The sequence below is a fragment of the Heteronotia binoei genome, chromosome 7 (assembly GCF_032191835.1).
Source record: "Heteronotia binoei isolate CCM8104 ecotype False Entrance Well chromosome 7, APGP_CSIRO_Hbin_v1, whole genome shotgun sequence".
NCBI classification, from domain to species: Eukaryota; Metazoa; Chordata; class Lepidosauria; order Squamata; family Gekkonidae; genus Heteronotia; species Heteronotia binoei.
Window position 1 is genome coordinate 89,946,913 of NC_083229.1, and position 16,796 is coordinate 89,963,708.

Below are 16,796 nucleotides of genomic sequence, written 5' to 3' on the forward strand. Positions count from 1 at the left end.
CTCTTGAGTGTTGCTCTGTAAATTTACTTGTGTTGGCTGCAGGCTTATTCTCCCTCCCACTTTTAATTGCTCTGCAAGCTAGTTCAATGGGAATATTTCGACAGTGAGTCTTTCATGATAATCAGATATTTGAAAGGGAGTAGACTGCATGTGGACTGCATCAGACGTGATGGGTTTTGTACATAGGGAAAGTATGTGCCATATATGCATATATGGCTTTATTTTGTTTGTATATGCATGGGAAATCTTGATAATCTACAATGGTGAAATACATGTTTGTATTCACATGAGAAGAAGAAATGGGACACAGTTCAGTCGTTGTTTTGTAAGAAGTGGGTAAAACTCTCTTCGTTTACCAACTCAGACTGAAAATTAGAATCAAATTTCCTCTATATGATATTTTTTTGCTCCTTGAAAACTCACACGAGGGAAAAGGCTTGCCTAGAACCCCCTTCACATGCCCGTTTTAAAGGAGGAACATTTCTTTCAGTTATGACCTGCATTCTGAAGTGTTCCTAAAAGGTGTGAAGTGGTTGCCTTGGCATATTTTCAGCTACTGTGCTTAAATGTTGCATTAATATATGCAACAACTTTAGAGCCTCTTAAAATATCCCCAGCAAGGGGTACATTGTGAGCCTTTAATCTAGATGTTTTAGTTTGTTAGATTAGGAGTGGTCAACTTCTATAGTCTTGAGTCTAGATGTAGCACTCTAGTACTAAGGGATGCCTTTAAAGTGATTTCCTTGTCAATTTCCAAATGTAGGTACAGGCAGAGTCCTCTGTCATTAGCTGTATTGATGCCTATGAGTGGAACACTCATGAAGAGAGTAGCAGAAATAGTTCCACACTGAAATCTCAAGTATCTTCAGCTGTAGGGATGGGCACAGACCCAAGCCCAGTCCAAACTTTGACTGGTTCATGAACCCTGGACTGAGGTTCAGGAAGGAGCCTACCCCAAACACTCACTGAGTTTCTGCTCCATTCAGTTCTGCTCCCATGTGCACATGCAATTTCCAGGTGGCATTGGGCACCACCCCTGCACATCCGGAAGTGACACAAGCACATTGCCCAACATACTTGGATCACTTTCGGGTAACGTGGGTGCATTGGGGCAGCACCTGACATCATCCAGAAGCAGTGTGTGCGCTTGAGGGGTGGGGGGGGGCTGACACACTTGCCTAACTTCTGGATGACACAGGTGTGCCGGGCCAGTGCCTGACGCCACCCAGAAGTGATGTGCATGGTTTAGTTCAGGCAGGCTTCACTTAGGGGTTCAGTTTGGGGCCACCCATTTCATAAGCACTGATCCAGGCTTTCGCAGTCTGTGCACCTCCTACTTAGCTTCTGAGACCACCTCAATGTATGCCCATGCTAATACAGAAGAACTTGTCGATCTGTTTTCATAATGATATGGAGGCAAGAGTTCATGAACCAAAATGGTTGAGAGTCAAGCTAAAAACAAACAAGCCACTGGCCTAATTTCTTTAGTTTTTCCCTTTTAGTGAAGTGAACTGACATTTCCAGCCCACATGCATTTCTGTGGCATCTGTTTTGGTGATAGCATCAACCTGATTGGGATTTGGGTGTCTCTAGCTATCTTCCTTTTACTTCCAGCTGATGCTGTTGGAACAGCATCCTAAAACAGTAGCAGCTCCCTAAAACAGTAGCAGCTGTGCATGAAGAGCCTTTTTTCTTTGGGGAAAAGACCCTCTCAAGATGAGAGAGCAAGAGAGATGGTACCACTGGGATTGTCTCAACCAACACCTGTGCCTCCTGGTCTAGCCTGAGGCTGGAGGGGCAAGTAGTGAGAATAAACAAAGGAAGACTTGTGCTGATATTTTATTTAGAATGTTTATAAGGCTGTCTTTGTACCCATATGGATCTTCAACCCAGCTAACAAGTAGATTAAAATATAAAGCAGTTTAAATAAACTGGTATAAAAAACTCCTAAGCAGTCTGTACTGTCATTCTTCCACCCCTCTTCCTGGCTAGCAGAAAGCTTTCTTGGCAACCCCTTCCACCTAAAGAAATTAAAGATGGAAGAATTAGTCATTTCAATTCAGTTGCCCCAGAGTGAATTAAACAAGAAGTGTTGTCAGTGTGGAGAAACAAGCCATTGGAGATACAATTGCAACAGACTGAATAAACAGACAGGTGCCATTAAACCAAAGCAAGTAAATATAATCAAACTCAGATTGTCATAGTCCATAGTAATTGACAGAGGGATTAGAATATTCAAACGCCTCTGTGGAGAATCAGATGCCGGAAGGACCAGTCACCACTTCAAGCACAAGGCATGCCACAGTATGTGTAATCTCAATACCAGAGGAAGACATGGATCCTGATTACACTGAACCAGTGGTAGTGGTTGGATTCCATTTATTAGCATGGATAGATTCAGGGTAGGAGGTTAGTGTTGTCTGATCTCACTGAAAGGGCAAATATAAAAGGGCTGCGAGGACCTGCTTTCCCAGTGCCTGTGGCTCAGGTACACATACGTTATGAAGAGGAGGATGGTCTTGAGAAGGTAGGGGTGCTTGCTGGAATCCAAGCTCCAGTGGTATTAGGAAATGGCCTGGCAAATTGTAGTCAGAGTGAATGGGACAACTAGCTCTCAAAAACTCAGTAAGGTACATCTAACCCAGAACAAGGGGTGGGCACCCAAGAAATATTACAATATAATGAAACCTCTGAGGAGGAGATTAAAACTTTGAACTATGAAAAAGGGATCAGCTGAATGTGTAGTAGAATCACAAGAGGGTGGTAAACAGTCCTTAAAAGGTGGGTCTAATCCCTACTCTAAACCCTCCTCACATCACACCTGAACATCCTGTGAAGATGATAAACAGGATGTTATACCAAGAGTTTCTTGAAAAAAGGAAAGCCTGCTGTTAAACCTTATAAGCCGTTGTTGGTGCCATGAAAATATGGAATGGACTATTTGAGGGTGGCAAATGTGCTAGTCCTTCCATTAGGTGGAACAGAATAAAATGTTAACTGAAAATGCATATGGGCAAAACAATGGACAAAATGTGGCAAGCATGTTATAAAGTTGGAAAGGACCTCCAGGGTCAACTAGTCCAACTTGCTGCACAATTCAGGAAACTCACAAATACCCACCCACGCCCCCAGCACCCCCTGTTCCATCCCTAGAAAATGGCAAAAAATGCAACCATGCTGTTCACTCTCACAACTCCCACACATCTGCCCTCCTGCCTCAGCTGCGATAGTACTTCCTCCAAGCTAATTGATACTCTAGGGGTGATCAGGGGACTATCACTGTTGCCTTATAATTAGTTTCAGGTGGATATGTCCTCTTATAATTAGTTTCATGTTGGTCTGCAGTATAAGATCAAGATTCAAGTCCAGTAGCATCTTAAAGACCAATAAGTTCTCCAAGAAGATGATGACTGCAGATTTATACCCCGCCCTTCTCTCTGAATGAGAGTCTCGGAGCATCCTACAATCTCTTTTATTTTCTTCTCTCACAACAGACGCCCCGTGAGGTGGGTGGGGCTGAGAGGATTCTCACTGAAGCTGTCCCTTCAAGGACAACTCCTACAAGAGCTATGGCTGACCCAAGGCCATTCCAGCAGCTGCAAGTGGAGTAGTGGGAAATCAAACCAGGTTCTTCCAGATAAGAGTCCACACACTTAACCACTACACCAAACTGGCTCTCCAAGATGTCGGCTTTCAAGAATCAAACCTCTCTTTAGCGGTAGAAAAGAGTAAGAGTCCAAAAGCATCTTAAAGTCTTAACAAAAATTTATTTGGCAGAGCATGTGATCACAAAAGCTCATGCACTGCTCATACACTGTTAGTCTTTAAGCTGTTACTGGACTCTTGCTCTTTTCTACTGCTAAAGACAAACTAACACAGCCACCTATTTCCCTTTGACAGATCATTGTATCTGATGAAGAGAGATTTGATTCTCAAAAATTTATACCCTGAAAACCTTGTTTGCTCTCAGGGTGTTACTGGACTCCAATCTTGTTCCTCACAATTAGCATCATTAGCATTCTGTTACACGTAATAATTACCATTTCTGTAAATGAAATAAATTTTCATTTACAGAAATGTGCCACTGTAATCTGAGTTGGAGAGCTAAAACAGTCTGGCAAAATAAGACAGCAAACCCAAAGTAGTGTTTATATCTGCTAGGAAACAATCCTAAAGAAATGATGAAATGTCTGATGTCAGAGGAAAAGAAAACCCTGTGTACTAAGGCAAAGGATGCAAGTGGCAGGACAGGTGAAAATTCTAAGTCTAAGACATGAGAGCCTTTGCCATGCTGAGTACACAAGAGTAGTCATAGCCTGCTGTGGGGAGATGGAAGGCATTGTGTAGAATTTGGTGTAGTTAAATATGGGAGACATAAGAGAAGCCATGTTGGATCAGGCCAATGGCCCATCCAGTCCAACACTGTCACACAGTGGCAAAAAAAAAAATTATACACACACACACACACTGTGGCTAATAGCCACTGATGGACCTCTGCTCCATATTTTTATCTAAACCCCTTTTGAAGGTGGCTATGCTTGTGGCCGCCACCACCTCCTGTGGCAGTGAATTCCACATGTTAGTCACCCTTTGGGTGAAGAAGTACTTCCTTTTATCCGGTTTAACCTTTCTGCTCAGCAATTTCATCGAATGCCCACGAGTTCTTGTATTGTGAGAAAGGGAGAAAAGTACTTCTTTCTTTACTTTCTCCATCTTGTAAACCTCTATCATGTCACGCAGCAGTCGACGTTTTTCCAAGCTAAAGAGTCCCAAGCGTTTCAATCTTTCTTCATAGGGAAAGTGTTCCAGCCCTTTAATCATTCTAGTTGCCCTTTTCTGGACTTTCTCCAATGCTATAATATCCTTTTTGAGGTGCGGCAACCAGAACTGCACACAGTACTCCAAATGAGACCGCACCATCGATTTATACAGGGGCATTATGATACTGGCTGATTTGTTTCCAATTCCCTTCCTAATAATTCCCAGCACGGCGTTGGCCTTTTTTATTGCAAACGCACACTGTCTTGACATTTTCAGTGAGTTATCTACCATGACCCCAAGATCTCTCTCTTGGTCAGTCTCTGCCAGTTCACACCCCATCAACTTGTATTTGTAGCTGGGATTCTTGGCCCCAATATGCATTACTTTGCACTTGGCCACATTGAACCTCATCTGCCACGTTGACGCCCACTCACCCAGCCTCAACAGATTCCTTTGGAGTGCCTCACAATCCTCTCTGGTTCTCACCACCCTGAACAATTTTGTGTCATCCGCAAACTTGGCCACTTCACTGCTCACTCCCAACTCTAAATCATTAATGAACAAGTTAAAGAGCATGGGACCCAGTACTGAGCCCTGCGGCACCCCACTGCTTACTGTCCTCCACTGTGAAGACTGCCCATACTCACTCTCTGCTTCCTATTATTCAGCCAGTTTTGGATCCACAAGAGGACCTGTCCTTTTACTCCATGGTCGTTTTCGCACTCACCTTAATCAGCAGCGACTACCCGCTTCACCGCGCAGGATCTGCGTGGATTTCACACTAATTGCCGCGGAGCACCCAGAAGAGCCGGAAAGTCCCGGCGCTTTTGCGGCGCAAACGGAAACCGCCCAAAACCAGTTTCCGTTTGCGCCGCAAAAGCGCCGGGACTTTCCGGCTCTTCTGGGTGCTCCGCGGCAATTAGTGCGGAATCCGCGCAGATCCTGCGCGGTGAAGCGGGTCGTCGCTGCTGATTAAGGTGAGTGCGAAAACGACCAAAGACTCTCAAGCTTTCTAAGGAGCCTTTGATGAGGAACTTTATCAAAAGCTTTCTGGAAGTCAAGATAAACAACATCTATCGGGTCTCCTTTGTCCACATGTTTGTTCACCCCCCTCAAAGAAATGTAACAGGTTAGTGAGGCAAGATCTTCCCTTACAGAACCCATGCTGAGTCTTCCTCAATAACCTGTGTTCATCAATGTGTCTACTCATTCTGTCCTTGATAATGCTTTCTACCAACTTTCCCGGTATTGAGACAATAACTATCATTGCTGTTTTTGAATCTTGATTTAGTTTCACACTTGCCATCCAAACTCTTATCACATTAGGCTACTATGTGCATTTATGAGAAATGCAGCTAAGTGTGTAATCAACAATTCTATGGAATTCTTTCCATCATACTGGGAAAGAACAAATCATCTCAAGCTAGGAACACACACACACAAATCCAGTTACTATTCCTGAGCACAGGAGGTGACTTAATGAAGGAGTTGGATACAATAATATATTATTTCAATGATTCTTTGGTGGAACTGAAAACGCCTTGTCAAAATGTTTCTTCAGCCATCTTACACACTGAAAAATGCTGCTTGCTGTGCAAGTTCAGTAACTTAAATGGGCTATTGCTAACAATATTAGTTACTTATTCAAATATTTCCCAAGCTTTATTCAAAACAACACAGTTGGAAAGTAACATTTAAGGAATAATAGCTCAAGATGCTGGATTATACCAATTATTAGTCCTCAGGAAATTCTTTGTGCATCTTATTTGTGTTGCTTAATTGTATCCCAGTAGCGATACTTTGGTTGATCTGAAGCAGCTAATATGTGCCCAGCTAGCATTTCCACAGTCATAGGAATCAGTGCAAATTATTTTATGGGGCAGCAGAAGCCCTCTTTTCATTGCTGGGACCAGTCCTTCAATGTTTGCCTTGCTAGCAACTAGTCTTTAAACAGATCTGAGTTGATTGTTTTCTAACTGAACTGTTCTATATCTCTGTACTATATCAGAAGTTTCTTACATATAAAATGATTCCAAACAGCAGAGTCCTTTATGGGAATGTAAAGACTTCAGAAAAGCCTCAGGAAAATAAGGAAACAGGAACAATAAAGAGATTTATTTAAGAAAACAGAATATGATCAACATTTTCAAAAGAGGCAAAGAAACATCAAACAGTGTTCTAAATGTTGGCTTCCAGATAGAATCCAGTCTTGCTAATACAGTGAAGACAAGTGTCTTGATCTTCATTACACAAGTTGTACTTCCCAAACTGGAAGTAGTTATGGATGTAATAATTTCCCTATAAAAATAACTGGTTGATGCTTTTGTCTGTTGTAACCATGGCTGATTAATGGAGGAGAAAAATCATTCTTTTTCCTGTCAAGTTCCCTCCAACTCTTCAGTCAATGTGCTTCTTGCTCAGTCTTTATACTCAACTTGGTGAGAATGTGAGTGCATGTAATTAACTTACTTTCAGCTGACCTCTTCTGAGGGTCACATATAGGGGAGCCTTGCCAGCCCCCACAGTGCTTGATTGGACATGGGCCTTCTTATCTTCCCCCCAAACTTACCTTGGAACTTAAGCATTGTCACCCTTTAGTTTGTGCTAAAAATGTGTGTGTACCTCATGTTCTGCCAGACTCCAGAGGGTTCAAAAGGACACCTATGTCCCTTCAAGCTACAATCACTTTACATGGAGGATGGTGGAGGAAATAGTCCTGTTTAAATGTTAGCACACTAGTAAACAATAAGCTTTGCTTGTCTTTTTCTTCTCACACTGCCACCAGATACGGTTATTTTCAGTGGGTAGTCGTGTTGGACTGCAATAGAACAATTAGATTTGAGTCCAGAGACCAATAAAATTTTCAGGTATAAGCCTTTGAGAGTCAAAGCTTGCTTGGTCACACTCAAGTAGGAATGGAGATCTGAGTCTTTATATCCCTGTCAGAATGTGGTTCTTCATCTGGGTCTTCAGAAATTTAATTTAAATTATTGTGTTGGCTTTTTTCTTATAGCTAGGAGTCAATTGCTCTAATGGTCTCAAGAACTCAGGAGTATAATAGCCAAACAGACAAAGGTGAAGAAATATCATGTTTTTTATATTTCTTTGCACATTCTAAGTTTTGCCCTGGATATTCCCAAAAGTTGTTTGTGAATGCATTGCTCCTATTGTTGTTGCTCCTATGGAAGCCATTGTCTCTATTAAAATATTTGGAAATCTATCACATTGTTATCCCAACCTACCTCCCAGGAGTTAAAGGTAGCTTAAATGGCTTACCTCTTCGCATTTTATCTTCACAATAACCTGGCAAAGTGGGTTGGGCTGAGAGGGGGAGTCACTGAGTGATCTTCTGAACCCAAGTCTTCTCAGTTCTGGTCCATGTTGCCACATTCTTTTTCTTGTCTGTTAAAAAGTCAAGTTGCATTCATGTGTTTTCATGTTCTTGACTGAGAGCCAGTTGACACCAGAATTGATTTTGCTCTTGGTCACTAATAGAAGAAGACAGGAACACGGGGTCAGTTCGTAAAAAGTTATGTTACTTCTCAGGTATATGGAGGCTGATTGTGCTTACTCAGTGGTGAGGGGAAGGAAGGCTGCACTTGTGCAGAGGCATACTTTTTTTATTTATGGCAAGACTGAATCCTCCATTGAAAGCATGTTCTGCAACAATAATGAATTTTATTATTTATTTATTTATTGCACTTATTGTCAAGCATTGTATACTCATTTTAGAAGCTGGATTTCAGAATTGTTACTTTTATATTATAGAGTCCAGATTGTAGAGTTGTTACTAACCCAGAATTAAATATGGGCACATCAAAGCAGCAGCTCCCACCTTTCTTCTTTTGCTTTTACTAACAGATGCAGGAATGTCCTCTTTGAAGATAAGATCTCCTGGGAATTGTTCTCAGGCTCAGCCAGGCCTGAACCCAGGATGTGCTAGTCGCAAAATTAGATAAGAAGCCCAGCGTGTGAATTTCACACGTGAATGTAGAATTGTTTATAGAACTTTGGGAGGGACGGTGGCTCAGTGGTAGAGCATCTGCTTGGTAAGCAGAAGGTCCCAGGTTCAATCCCTGGCATCTCCAACTAAAAGGGTCCAGGCAAATAGGTGAGAAAAACCTCAGCCTGAGACCCTGGAGAGCTGCTGCCAGTCTGAGTAGACAATACTGTCTTTGATGGACCAAGGGTCTGATTCAGTATAAGGCAGCTTCATATGTTCAACTTTTGATGTGCCCTTTTAAAGCATGTATTCTAGTGTTACAAAGTATCAATTCCAGTCTTCAGCTCGAATGAGCCACATGGATTATCAATAAACCTAACTTTGTTTCAAAATCCAAGGACTGGTTATTTTGAAATCTCATGCTTGACATTTATATCCCACCCTCCCCAAACGGGCTCAGGGTGGCTAACAACAGTCACAATTTGATGACAATTCACATTATGACAGTAAAACATCATTAAAACATTGAAATATTAAAACAAGTTAAATACCACTCAATATATAAACTCAGATGGCTTCTGTTTGAATTAATTTGTCATGATACTGTGGGGCAGATGATACACACCCCCATAGTTGTTAAGAGTACCTCCTTTTAGTTCTTAAAGCCTGCCTGAACAAATATGTTGGTTTAAATCCCAATATTTTGGTTTAAATCCAAAATAAATATTTTGGTTTAAATCCAAACCTGCTGCTTTTTTTAACAAAGAAGCTAAAGGAATATTTAAATTTAACACCTATTCTGTATACAGAAATGGAAAAATATTAAAACACAGCACACACATGCTTTTTTTTAAAAAAACCAGTTATCACAAGAATAATGAAAGAAAAAAATCCTGCACAGAAGTGCTGCTTTGCCAGCATCAACCACTAGGTGATGCTAAAAATTCAAGTCTTGTGGAAATCTGTGAGAAGTTGAGTTGAAAGAAGAGAATGATCGAGGTGGAGCTGAAAGCGCAGTGTTGAAGTCATTCACTCTGAAGCTATAAAACAGCAGTCCTCTATAAGTAATTTACACCACAAGGCATTGTTGTCTCCTTGGATTTGAATCGTGCTCATCATGGCATCAGTTCCTTTCAAAACAGTACAAGCCCTTGATGCTGAGTGGAGGAGGGAGCTGAAACTTCTGGCAGCGACAGGAGCAAGGGCATGGTCTGAAAAAGAATAGGACCAGGAAGAACAGTTCTAGGTAAATAATTACTTATTTCTTTATTGTTAATTTCAAATCAAAGATTTCCTTAAGGCTAATTGTTTCATTGTTTTCAAGAAGAATAGGGTTTGTTTGTTTTTTTAAATTATTCATGACTGTATTTCTAATACTCCTGTAGTTCCAAAGAAGTCTGAATACAAACAACTATTAGGTTAGAATTCAGATAAGACTGAAACTGTATATGTATTTACGTATCAGTGACCAAGTTAAAGGAAAAAAATTCCTAGCTATATAATAAATCCTTGAATATAAATGGATCTTCATGGATAAAACTGAATGGCAAAGCTTCTTACTGGAGCAGAATTACTATTTAGTGTTTACCTCAGGCAAAGATAAAGGAAAGATTTCAGTCTTTTGCTCTGGAAGATTAGCATGTAATTGTTGCAGGATTTCAGACCTTTCTATAAATCTGACGAGATGAGCAGATTTGACTCAAGCTAATTTTGCTCATAAATGCAGTATTCATATGATTTTAAGGCTTCCACAACAATCCCATTCTACTTAGTGTTTTTAAAGGATGTTGCTAAAATTATCTTTGTTTGTCAGGATGTATAGAAATGCTTCCATGCCCTAAACTACCCAGTTTCTCCACCTTTAAATGACATTGGTGGCAATCTAAATTCTTTATATATATATACATATATATTTATAGTTTATTAAATTAATATATTGTGTACAAGCCCGTTACCATACAAAAGAAAATACTATTATTAAAACAGAGATCGAAGGCAGTGTTTTCACTGTTATATATACATTCAAATTCTATTATCTCTATTCACCATTTAATACCTTCACCTTCACTATTGCATTAAAAATTAAACCCATTTATCCTTTTCACTTACACTTAAGGAGAACTCATTAAAGATGATTTTATCAATGACGCGCGACACCTTACATAATACTTTACTACTTCCATACCCCTTTAACCGTCTATATGATCTGCCTCACTAATCTAACTATTTGCTTTGGCATTCCAGCAATCTGAATTCTAACACCCAAGAGATCTGCTGCCATCATCTTCAGTTCTCTACTTAAATTGTACTTTTCGTGTTTTTGTCATCAACCTGGTTTTGGTCATTTTTTTTGTATGTTTGACAGAACTTCTGCCTTTCCTGGAAATGCAGTTTACAACAAGCTCTCCAGACTGAAAAGATCATCTGAAGACAATCACTGAGATGAGCTTACTAGACCAGACCAGCATTCCAGACCTTAACCTGACTGCAGTTTGGAATAACCTAACAGAACCCACTGTCAAGAGCAGGCTCTCAACATGTGAGCAAGTGGTCATAGCAGTTGAGGTGTTCCTTGCACTGGGTATTGTAAGCCTCCTCGAAAACATTCTGGTCATCTGTGCCATTGTGAAGAACAAGAACTTGCACTCCCCTATGTACTTCTTTGTGTGCAGCTTAGCTGTTGCTGACATGCTTGTCAGTGTGTCTAATGCCTGGGAGACCATAACCATCTATTTATTAAACAATAAGCATCTCATTATTGAGGATGTTTTTGTACGTCACATTGACAATGTTTTTGATTCTATGATATGCATATCTGTTGTGGCTTCCATGTGCAGTTTGCTAGCTATAGCAGTAGACAGGTATGTCACTATCTTTTATGCCCTCCGTTATCACAATATCATGACCGTGAAAAGATCGGGGCTCATAATTGCATGCATTTGGACATTTTGCACTGGCTGTGGGATTATTTTCATCCTTTATTATGAATCCAAATATGTGATAATTTGTCTCATCACAATGTTCTTCACCATGCTGTTCCTTATGGTCTCCCTGTACATTCATATGTTTCTTTTGGCTCGTACTCATGTCAAGAGGATCGCAGCTTTGCCAGGATACAATTCTGTTCATCAGAGGACCAGTATGAAAGGGGCCATCACCCTGACTATGCTACTGGGCATCTTCATTGTTTGCTGGGCTCCATTTTTCCTCCATCTCATCCTGATGATTTCTTGCCCACAGAACCTCTATTGTGTTTGTTTCATGTCTCATTTCAACATGTACCTTATCCTTATCATGTGCAATTCAGTGATTGATCCCTTGATCTATGCTTTCCGAAGTCAGGAAATGCGAAAGACTTTTAAGGAGATCATCTGCTGCTATAGCATAAGATCGGCCTGTGGATTGCCCATCAAGTATTAAGAAAACTGTATAGTTTGAGTGAAAAGATGTAAGAAACAACACTTGATCTATTAACAGAATTATTGTCTACACCTATTTCTGTTTCAGTAGGAGATACTACATTTTTGGCTTGTGTCAATTTTAGTGTTGGGAACAGCAAATTCTCTAGTTTTAATTACTCATTTTGGATTGTGACTCATCCATGAGCTCCCATGAATCTGACTGTATGAGTAAAACATATTGTAAACAAGTATACTTAAAGTGGAGGAGATAAACCAGCAATGTAAGATATAAACTGCCAGAAGAATTCTCAACTGAATAATAGCTCAGGTTTTTTTGTTATAACTCTTATGTCTTATAACTGTAGTTATAACTTGAAGCTATAATAAAGAACTTGGTTTTCAATTCTGCAAGAGTTTCCTCCATGGAATCCCAAGAGTGACATAAGTAATGCTTTATGAAAAATATAATTTGTAAATGTCAGCTTTCACTCACTTCAGCCTCTATGAGGCAACAAAAAATGCCTATATACTTACATGCAGGGCCGATGTTGTAGATAATGAGAACAGGAAACCATAACTGTTAACTTTAGAGTTGCCAGCACTGCAGTGTTACTTCTCTTGGTAGTGTCTTTTGGCATCAGTGGATACAACCGGGAAAGGGATAAGAGACGGTCCAGCAGCCACCCCTTAAATGGCATCCTAATACTGATCATTGACATGGAATCAGGGAGGATTGACCACCCACAGCTTTTTGACATAAAAATTTTCTTTTAAAAGAGAGTAGCCATGGGAGGCACAGCAAGCATATGTTAGTGCCATGGCACCTAAATTCAGTTCATAGGTCAGCTGCCCAGAAATGCATATTTCAATGTGCATAGTTCACTTAGTTTAATGGGATTGCTTGTGCTATAAGGGTACTGAATCATGATGCAGTCATCATCAAGAACAGTAGAATTCCACAGATTTTCAGTGGGAGACTAAACCACAAGATGCAACCTGTTATATTGAGATAAAAGGAACTTGAAGATGCTTGACTCTGATTGAATCATGTCCTAGATTTTTTTTTAAAAGTGTAGAAACTATATTCAGGGATCCATAGAACACATCCATTTATTTAGTCCAACAGTGCAGTTCAATGACAATTCAAGTTAGTCACGTTGCTTGCCATTTTTGGATTTATCTTAGGGCCAATTTATATATTAAAATGCTTTGTCTATAGATACACAGCAACTGCCTATCAGCCTTGAAAACCTTTGTTTTAAAGAAGTGAAGTTAACTGTAAACTCCATGCTTATCCAAGAGAAAGAATTTTTAGACTTCACAGATTTGTTCCAGAAAATATAAGTGTTATCAAGGTGATGGTTAAATTGGGGTAACCATGACTTTTGAAGGTACCCTGTCTTCCAGGAATATAATAGATCTGAAAGATACCCATTTGTGTGTCTGATGTGTGCACTGATAGTATAGAGCTACTGCTTCACAAGTAATGATTATTTGAAATATTTCTGCGTTATAGATGTAAAGAAAATCATACTTTCAGAAGCGCAAACAGTTAATATATACTAGAACCAGATCTGAAGTCTATAAAACCTCCCAGTAGGTTTTTGGTTAGCGGGCAGTGTTTGGGAGTGCTTGATGTACTTGAAAAATGTGTTAATCTAGGTCTTTAAATTTTGTTTCTTATCTCCAAAACTTTGGGTTAGAAATAATGATGGAGACTGTAAAGGAAGGATTTGCCTAATCTATTTGTTTTAAAATGTGCATAAACAGATTCATTAGTTTAGGGAGACAAATATTATATCTTCCATATACATTAACATGTTCCAGGGAATGGAGTGAAAAATGCCTTGTGATAATTTGTTATTAATACATCAGATGTTTATGATGCTATAGCATCAAGCAAATAAGAATGTTTTTGTAGTCATTTTTAATTGTATTTGGGGAGAAGGAATACACATGCATGATAGAGGGAAATGTTTCATATGACAAGTTCCATCCCTGATGTACATGTGTTCTATGGAAAGTGTACATATACAAGTGTGTGTGCAATCCTGAGGCATAATGTTCTTTCCTTCTATCAAGAACCTTACTCCCAGATGTATAGAAATGTATGCTTACACATGCCCTTGTACATCCATAGGTTCTAGATATACCTTCCAGTGAAAGTGAGTAAGTTGGGGATGGACTTTGTTGTCATGATAATACTTCCCCTCCATGTTCATTGTCCCTGCAAAAGTCCTCTTCATGCTTGCTGTAGCTATTTTAGAGAGGGCAGTGTTTTCATGAGGACCTAAAAAGAGCCTGCTGGATGGGACCAGTGGTCCATCTACTCCAGCATCCTGTATCATACAATGGCAAATGGTCTGGAGGACCAACAAAGCTGTGCATAGAGGCCAAGATCTTCTTCTGACATTGCCACCTTGCACTATTATTCAGAGATTTGCTGCCCCTGGACATGACGTTTCCCTTCAGTCACCATGACCGTTGATGGACCTCTCCTCTGTGAATCTATCTAACTTTCTTTTAAAGCAATCTATGCTTATGGCCATCACTACCTCCCCTGTCAGTGATTTCCACATCTGTAACTTGTCGAAGACAGTGCAATGAACCTATAATTGAGGCAGGATTCAAACTATAGTGGTTTCTAGTGCTCAGGTTCAGTATTTTGTTCAAGGACCATTACACTGAAATAATTCTTTCAATGGAGGAAATTGAGTGACCTCAGTTTGTTGAATGTAATGCTGTTAAAAAACATGCAGTGAATGGAACGATCTGCAGAGATCTTTTGTTCCATGGTGGATTTTGCTCTGACATTAAGAATGGGGCATTCATAGCATTTGTAATAATATTGTGAAATGCACATGTCTTCTATTTATCTGTAAGGAAATCATGCCGTTTCAAGGTGATATAAATGATACTGTGAACTGGAAACTGATACATAAGAAATTTAAACTGTATAATCTTTAACATTGTGGAATTGTGGAAGAACCTCATCTAGAATTTTACTTGAAATAAAAATCAGGCATTTCTGATAATTATTAAATTGGTTGAAATGGAAATCACTGTTCTTACAATTTATATTTATCTCTATATATGAGCCCTGTGGTGCAGAGTGGTAAAGCTGCAGTACTGCAGTCTGAACTCTCTGCTCACGACCTGAGTTTGATCCCAGCGGAAGCTGGGTTCAGGTAGCTGGCTCAGGTTGACTCAGCCTTCCATTCTTACAAAGTCAGTAAAACGAGTATCCAGCTTGCTGGGGGGAAAATGTAGATGACTGGGGAAAGCAATGGCAAACCACCCCGTAAAAAGTCTGCCATGAAAACATTGCGAAAGCAACGTCACCCCAGAGTCAGAAATGACTGGTGCTTGCACAGGGGACTACCTTTACCTTTACATTTACTTGAGATTGATACCAATTCTTTTAAACCATAACTAACAAGATACATAGGACCAATGAGTATGTTTTAATAGGACTTCCATGTAAAGAATTGCAGTCTTCAATTTCTCAGTTTAAGCCAATGTGTGGGATTCATTTTATATTGGAGGTTTTATTCTGATTCTTAAATACAAAACATAAAACATCAGATTATGCCAGCTTTCTCTGCTGGTGAGAGAAGGTCTCTATTCTGATCCTTGAAAAGTGTATGCTTGGGACCTGCATGGACAAGAAGTCATGTGGAAAAGGGCTGAAGGGAAGAGAGGAATTGGGCAAGATCCCTGTTCCTTCCCTTAGAGCCAGAGGGAAACCTGATAGGAAAACCTCCTATTTCCATTTGTGGTGAAGGAACAAAGAAATGATACTATCCAACACCTCAGATGACAAGAAGGGGGGAAATTTAACTAGACAAAGACTATTTCCATTCAGGTTTTAGTCCCTCTAAACTCCCAGTTTCTAATTAAAAAAGAAGAAATCTCCAGCTCTTTTCACCTCAGAGATAGAAACTGTGGGTTGTTTTTGTCACAACTGCATGGAAATGAGATCTCTGTTTCAAATTTTAATAGAGTAATTATACCACTATGACGCCAAATAAACTGTAAATACATCTTTAGAACTGAAAAAAAACTATATGAAAATGAAAAATGGAATGCCTTTTAAAGCGTTGAGCTGACTTATACTTCCTCCATGCCTTTATACTTTCACCTAACAGAACAATTTCTGGTTCCTAACCTTCAAATGGGCAAAATGCATAGTTTACCTGTTGTGAACATAAAGCCTGCAGTCATACTCAGGGCCAGCACTGGGGTTTTTGCTGCCCCAGGCAAGGCCCCACCCCCCCACCCTCCAGTGTGGGAGGGCCCCCAGCGCTGGCCCAAATCGGGCCCTGTTTGCATGGAGGGCTCCTGCCCTGCTAGGAGCTGGTGCACTAGACAATCGCCTAGTTCACTGACTCCCATGTGCTGGCTCTGGCCGTACTTCAGCACAAGAGATAAGCAACTCCGCTTTCAGATTTCACACTACGAGGCTCCAACACATGTAACTCTGAGAATATTGTATGGATTGGATCCAAAAGTGCCCTTGCAACAGTAGAACACAGTTCTGCTTTCTGTGGCTTTTGTAGATTTCCTATCTGTGATCCAGTGTATGCTTCATGCTATGAGGGTTCTCTGACCCTAGGATCAATTTTTAGGTGGCTGCAGAAAATGGGGGGAGGCCCATGCTGTGTGAACAGAGCTCCCAGTTCTTGGCAGCT

The 16,796-nt window shown here is 40.2% G+C and overlaps 1 protein-coding gene across 1 annotated transcript; it reads left to right on the plus strand.

Moving 5' to 3' along the window:
* The first annotated feature begins 9,686 nt into the window (after positions 1-9,686).
* Positions 9,687-12,581, plus strand: MC5R (melanocortin 5 receptor). The gene is made up of 2 exons (XM_060242982.1): positions 9,687-9,950; positions 11,070-12,581. Exon 2 carries the CDS (start codon positions 11,147-11,149, stop codon positions 12,122-12,124), a length of 978 nt encoding a protein of 325 aa, XP_060098965.1. The 5' UTR covers positions 9,687-9,950; positions 11,070-11,146; the 3' UTR covers positions 12,125-12,581.
* Positions 12,582-16,796: the final 4,215 nt, after the last annotated feature.

Coding starts and splice junctions, on each gene's coding strand:
- MC5R (XM_060242982.1), top strand. CDS start 11,147: ATGAGCTTACTAGACCAGACCAGCATTCCAGACCTTAACCTGACTGCA.